We start from the raw sequence: 6000 nt of genomic DNA on the forward strand, positions 1-6000 counted from the left end.
TTTAATAAAACAAAGAGCTGTTACTTATTTTGATGAAGAATTCATGATGAGGCTTCGTTTCAGACTTCTCTCATCAAGAAATGCAGGATAATTTCTCAGGCAGAGTGGAGAATTCCACAGTCTGGAACAATCAGACTTGAGATGATTAACTGTCATTAATTGGTTTTAGTGTTAATTGGGAGCTTTCCTTCCATTCACATGCCTCAGTTCTGGTTTAATCCATGACAAGCCCATTGCTTACCCCAATACCTGAGCACCACCATCCTGTGAGAACCACACTGAGTTCTGTGCCTCACATCTGCTTTGCTGTTTGATCTCTGGCCCTCTCCTGAAGGGAAAACTGCACTGGTAACAGACTGGTGCTGCATTTAGTTTTTAATAATAATAATAATAATAATAATAATAATAGTTATTATTATTGTTGTTGTTATTATTATTATTACTATTATTATCAGAAGAGAAGGATTGTTTTCTTCTGCAGGAGGAGGAGGCTCTTGTTTTCAGCCCCTGTTGTACAAAACATCAGAAGAGTTCAGTTCTGAGTTTAAAAACTCTTCCACTGGCTCTGGAATGACCAGTGACCACCAGGTATCCGTGTAACCTGCAGGCCCTCAGAAAAAGGACAAGTAAAAGTGCTTTTCTTGCGGCTCTCAGCCCCAGACATCTGTGGCAGCAGTCGGATTCTGGCCCAGGGATGTCTGGAATGTGCATCCCTGGGTTGTTTTGGGAGATGCCGTGCAGACAACTTATCCTGTTCTTCCCTGAGGAATACTCTTATATCACAGTCCTGATCCTCAGCACTGGAGGAAATAACATCTGTTAGCTCTGCCTGAGGGGAACCAAACTCTGATCTGCTATTATAACCTGAATCTAGCAGTATTTTTTGTTAACCCTCTATGGTAGTGAGGCTGTGGGATCCATGAGTTCACCTGTTGGCTGTGAAGTGAAACACCCAAAGGGAATTTAGTGGATGAGAGAAGAGCAGGGCCTGGGCATTTCACCCTGAATTATTGATGCGCTCCAGAACAATACGAAATTATCAGCACAGGAGATGCTCACTGAGTGCTATTCCAGACTGAGCATTGTTCAGGGCCTGACCTGTTCCTCTTCAGTTCCCATTAACTGCATGACCCTTGGGTCAGGTTGTACTTGAAGCAGGTGGGTCAGATGTAGTTTTCCTTTTGCTAATCTGATAAACTATAATTGAATCAGCAGCTAGAAAATGCTTCACGTTTGAATTACACCGTGGCAGGGGATAGTTTGGGGAAGTGATCACCTGCATTGTGCAGGAAGTTTTTGTATCTGTTTGTAAATAAAAGAATTTTTCAGCAGTTTTCAGTGAGATTCCTCACTCCTTGACACCTTTTCTTGTGCAGATGCAAGAGGGGAAAAAAAGTTTTGGACCTGTCTCATAGAAGCAAACAGCCAAAAGCTGCTTTTTGGTCTAAAAAGTGGTTTGAAAATGAACCCAGGACATGAGGCTTGTTCTGAAAGTAGCCTTCATTCCTGCTTCAGAAATTATGTTCTGTTTAAGCTCTTTGTGGAAATCCTGTTTTAACAAAGGCCAGTTCCTCACTGCACAGTGGTTAACAGCAACTTTACCAAGAGCAGAAATGGTGTCAGCAATGTGAGGAATCCCACAGGGCACAGTGCAGCCTCACTTGGTGCCTTTTGGCCTCTGTGGGGCCTCTGTGGATCCCTCTCAAAGCTTTAATCACCCTGATGAGATAGAAAGTTGCACCTTGGGAAGATTGTACTCAAAGATAAGGGATGATTGATGGCATTACCTGAAAAATCCAATGGGGACAGCAGGTGGCAGTTGTTTTTTTCCATTTGATTGTTTCAGGGTGATATTCTGAACCTCTGACAGGGACAGCTCTCACCTCTGGCAAATCCCAGACTTAGGTTGAATAACCTCAGATGAAACAAATTCTGCTTTTAATTTAAGACGTGGGGCACCTCTGCTGTGTATTCCTGCTAAGTATTCCTGGGATGGAGACAATCTCTCTGCATTTTTACGATTTTAATTTTCTCATCAGAGGAAAAAAAAACAGAAGGAAAAATTTCCCAACAGCCCTCAGATGGTCACTTCCTTTTAGAAATTGCCCTGAAGGCTGCAAGCATTCAGCTTTTGGTTTTGTTTTACGCTTAATTGACTTGCTCAGCACAAGGGCTGAGCTGCCATACCCTTGCTGACACATCCTGTCCTCGGTGACAGAAAGAATGTGGCACTGGCAACTCAGCGTCCCCTCCACCCCCTCACCAATGTCTCCCTACCCTGAGACAGATTTTCAGAACAGATATGAGTACTCAGCACTGGCAGTGCAACAGTTTAGTTCCCAGGAAATGTGGGCCATGACCTTGCAGATGAGAAAAGCCACAGCCAAGGGTGAATTTGTTCCATGAGGGGTGAGTGGACTCACTTCAGGGAGTGACTGGAGAGCGTCATCTTGCTTTCACCATGTTTTGGGTCAGATCCCTGTCTTTTGCCATGGTTTGAAGAGACATTTTGTGGCAGATTCAGGATTGATGCCATCCTTTGCATTCAGTCACATTCCTGAGGTGGGCAGCTGAGCCGTGGCAGCCAATGCAGAGCCAGGAATGAAAAACGTGGAGTGGAAGGTTCCAGAGCCACCTGGAAATGTTATTCTCAGTGCACATCTTCAGTGTCATCCTGAGGGAGGAATAAGGGCAGAGAAAAGCAGAACCTCAGCAGAGGAAAAGCAGAACATCACCATTAAAGTGAGCCATGGAATGCTTGGAGGGGCCAAGGTCAGGAGCAAAGGCAGGTGCTCAGTGAAGTGATCCAGGCACAGGGTCTCCAGAGTCAGGGAGTTCCTAATTAGAGTGAACAGGAGGGCGCAAATTGCCTACTGACAGCTGAGAGTATTTTGGTTATTTAGGGTTAATTCTTGTACCCATCTTGGGCATTCCCTGATTATTCTGTCCGACATGAAGGTCTCTGTTGTGAATCAGCTGCTTCTGAAGACTCTCTGTTGCCCAGAGAGGCTGGAGAAAGGGTCAGGACAGAGACCTTCAACCTTGGCACCTAAATCAGGGGGTACAATTCCCTCACTTCTGCTCCATTCCCTTTGGGATGTGATGATGGCCCAAACAAGGCCATCCCAATTTCTTTGAGGTTCCTTGAGTGGTACAGGGCTGTGGATTTGCCTTTCCAGTGATGAACTGATGGATGTAAAAATGATTTCGTTTCTAGGTGGCAAGGAGCTGTCATCGACTGGAACGGCACAGAACCCATCTTGTGACTGATGTGACCTGCACTTTATTTGGGAGGACCAAAAGGAAATGACTGAATGAGCACATTCCTATTCCCACCAATACAGGAAATAGGGCAGTTTGAGACGAGGAAGAATGACAAGGTTTACAGGCTGGCAGAGTTTCACCTCAGTCACCTCGTGCTTCTGATATTTTGCTTTTAATATAAACAACACTTGACGTAAATTCCTTGTCACTGCCTTCAGCATAAAGCTCCTGAGGGCAGGCTGGATTCCCACCACCAAATCAAGGTCACAGATGAAGCAGTGAAGTCATCAACGTCCCCTTGAGGTCTCCTGCTGGATCCACTCTGTATCCTGCAATTGTTTGGGAGCATCTGTGGGAGATGCTGAACCCAGATTTCTCTCACTTTACAGCCTCCTCTGTCCTGCCTTGTTCTTCCTTGAAAAAACTCCAGTGCCACTATAAAACATCATCCAAGGAATATATATTCACCTCACTACCTAAATAGGCTGGTGGCCATCTGGGCTTTTTGGGGAAAGCCTGGCCTATACCAAGTTCTCGTGTCATAAATTTGCAGTAAGGGTTGTGGCTGTGTGTTACCAAAATAATCCCATTAGTGCATTCCCAGTGCTGGGTGCAGCTGCTGTGTAACAGTGCCTCGTGCTGATATAGCTCATTTTTCTTCCTGGTGAGAGGCAGCTGTATCAGTATCTTTACTTTTATGCCCTTATTTCTACACGAGGGTTTATTCACACCCAAGTGGCAGATCAGGTCTGTGGTTTGCTTCTTCACAGCTGCAAGGAAACAGAAGAGTTGTTAGTTTTGAAATTCAAATGGTGCCTATCTGTGATAGGTGCCAGTTTCCGTGGTTGAATAAAATGCATGTTTTGGAATGAGGTGCTGGGGAGATGGACCCTGAGGTACTGAAGCCACAGTTTGTATTCTAATTAATTCTGTTTTAGCAACATTTTACCAAAATTGGAGCAAGTAACTGTACAGGTGGTTGGAAAAAATGCCTTGGGGAAAAAGGACAGATAAATGGTGTTTCTAGGGGTAGTCCTCTCTCTTGAGAGTGAATATTTCGTGAGAGTTCAATAAAGGACTTTAACTTTCTGATGTTTATTGGAGCACCTTCTTCCTGGTCAGTGTGGAAGCTCCTCTGGGTCCTGAAAAATGTGTGCAAAATCAATTTCCAGCAAAAATTCAGTGTTGTCCTGGGTGTAGGGTGCAAACTGACTGTGCAAATGGAGATCTCACGGAATTAGCACTGGAGTTAGATTTGAAAACCAACCTGAATATCAGTTACAAAGGAGTACCATAAAGGTTTAGGTGGCCTTTGGATGAAGATCTGCCTCCCCCTTTGCTTTCCATTCACATCATACTGTCATAAAAATCATAGAATGGTTTGGGTGGGAAGGGAAATTAGAAATTATTCTGTTCCAGCCCCCTGGATGGGCAGGGACAACTTCCACTATCCCAGATTGCTCCAAGCCCTGTCCAGCCTGGCCTTGGACACTTCCAGGGATCCAGGGGCAGCCACAGCTTCTCTGAGCAACCTGTGCCAGGGCCTCACCACCCTCACAGGGAAGAATTTTATCCTAATATCCAATCCTAACTTGCTCTCTTTCAGTTTAAAGCCAATATATGCAGTAAAGCATCTCAGGGTTGCAGTTATTTTAATTTTACTTATTTCAGTGCACTAAAATATGTTTGATTTAGATCAGATAGATCAACATAAAACTTTGTGAGATCCAGATCTCCCAAAGAGTTTCATCCTCTGAGACATCATCAGCATCACATCCATGCTCATTCCTGACTGCTGACTGCCATCCCTGTGTATTATGGGATGTGTTGGTGGTGTCAGCTGTAGGTGTATTATTATATCAATAATGCCTTTAAGATACCTCAGCTTGAGCTTCAGTGTTTCTGGGAGGTCCCAAACAGCCAAAGATCCCAGATGTAAAACCTTTTTCACCCTCTTGAAATCTGTATTTTCTATAGTCCACACTTTGTTTCATGAAACAAATACAGTTTGATTTTCCCACCTTCCTCACAGGGCATCCATCATATAAAATTTTGAGGGGTGCATTTGGACAGAAAACACTGGGGAGATGACAAATATTGAAGATTTTTGGAACCAAAAAAATTCCCTTCTGGTTTTTCCAGCCTAGTAAACCCAGACCATTTATTTCAAAGCTTTAAGCTGTGTCAGACTGGAGATAACCTCCCACTCCCTGAGAGGAGAACAGCACAGATAAGGGCTCAGCTGGAGCACAGGGAGCTGCTCTGCGACAGGCCAGATTTGATCCGACTGAAATCTGGATGTCTGCAGTGCAGATGTGTTCAGGAGATCTGTTCTCTGTCCAGAGCAGGGGAGATAGCAGGGTGTGGGGTGGCTTTGCTTTAGGATGAGAAGAGTTGTTCCTATAAAGGGAACCCAAGAGGATTGTCTCCAGTGGATCACACCCATGAAGATGTAAAGACTTTTAGGGTGTGAGGAAGCGGATAGACTGGTTGGAAATTGTGGTTTATGGGTGAACAAAGATGAGGAGAGATCCTGAACTCTGTCCCTCTTTTTAAAACAGACTCCAAAGAACTTTCAGGCTCCTTCATCACTGGCTATGGAGAATATTTTTGTTAAAACAAATTTTTCTTACCTATTATCTGTTGTTGTGTCCTTGTATGTTTGTTTGCAAAGTCTACTGCCCACCTGAGAGTGAATTAACTCCAGATTCACCCATGCCCTCACTCACAGAGCAG

General features: G+C 44.3%; 1 protein-coding gene across 2 annotated transcripts in view; it reads left to right on the forward strand.

The window, feature by feature from the left end:
* MINDY4 (MINDY lysine 48 deubiquitinase 4) overlaps positions 1 to 4617 on the forward strand; it is a 68455-nt gene extending 63838 nt beyond the window's left edge. For both annotated transcript variants that reach the window (XM_066201686.1, XM_066201695.1), the window contains exon 18: positions 3218 to 4617. In XM_066201686.1, coding sequence (XP_066057783.1) covers positions 3218 to 3266 — 49 coding nt within the window. In that variant the 3' untranslated portion in view covers positions 3267 to 4617. The remainder of the gene's footprint in view (positions 1 to 3217) is intronic.
* Positions 4618 to 6000: the final 1383 nt, after the last annotated feature.

The sequence above is a fragment of the Chamaea fasciata genome, unplaced genomic scaffold, assembly GCF_029207755.1.
Source record: "Chamaea fasciata isolate MVZ Bird 193981 ecotype frontalis unplaced genomic scaffold, bChaFas1.0.hap1 SCAF_1, whole genome shotgun sequence".
Classification (NCBI taxonomy): Eukaryota; Metazoa; Chordata; class Aves; order Passeriformes; family Sylviidae; genus Chamaea; species Chamaea fasciata.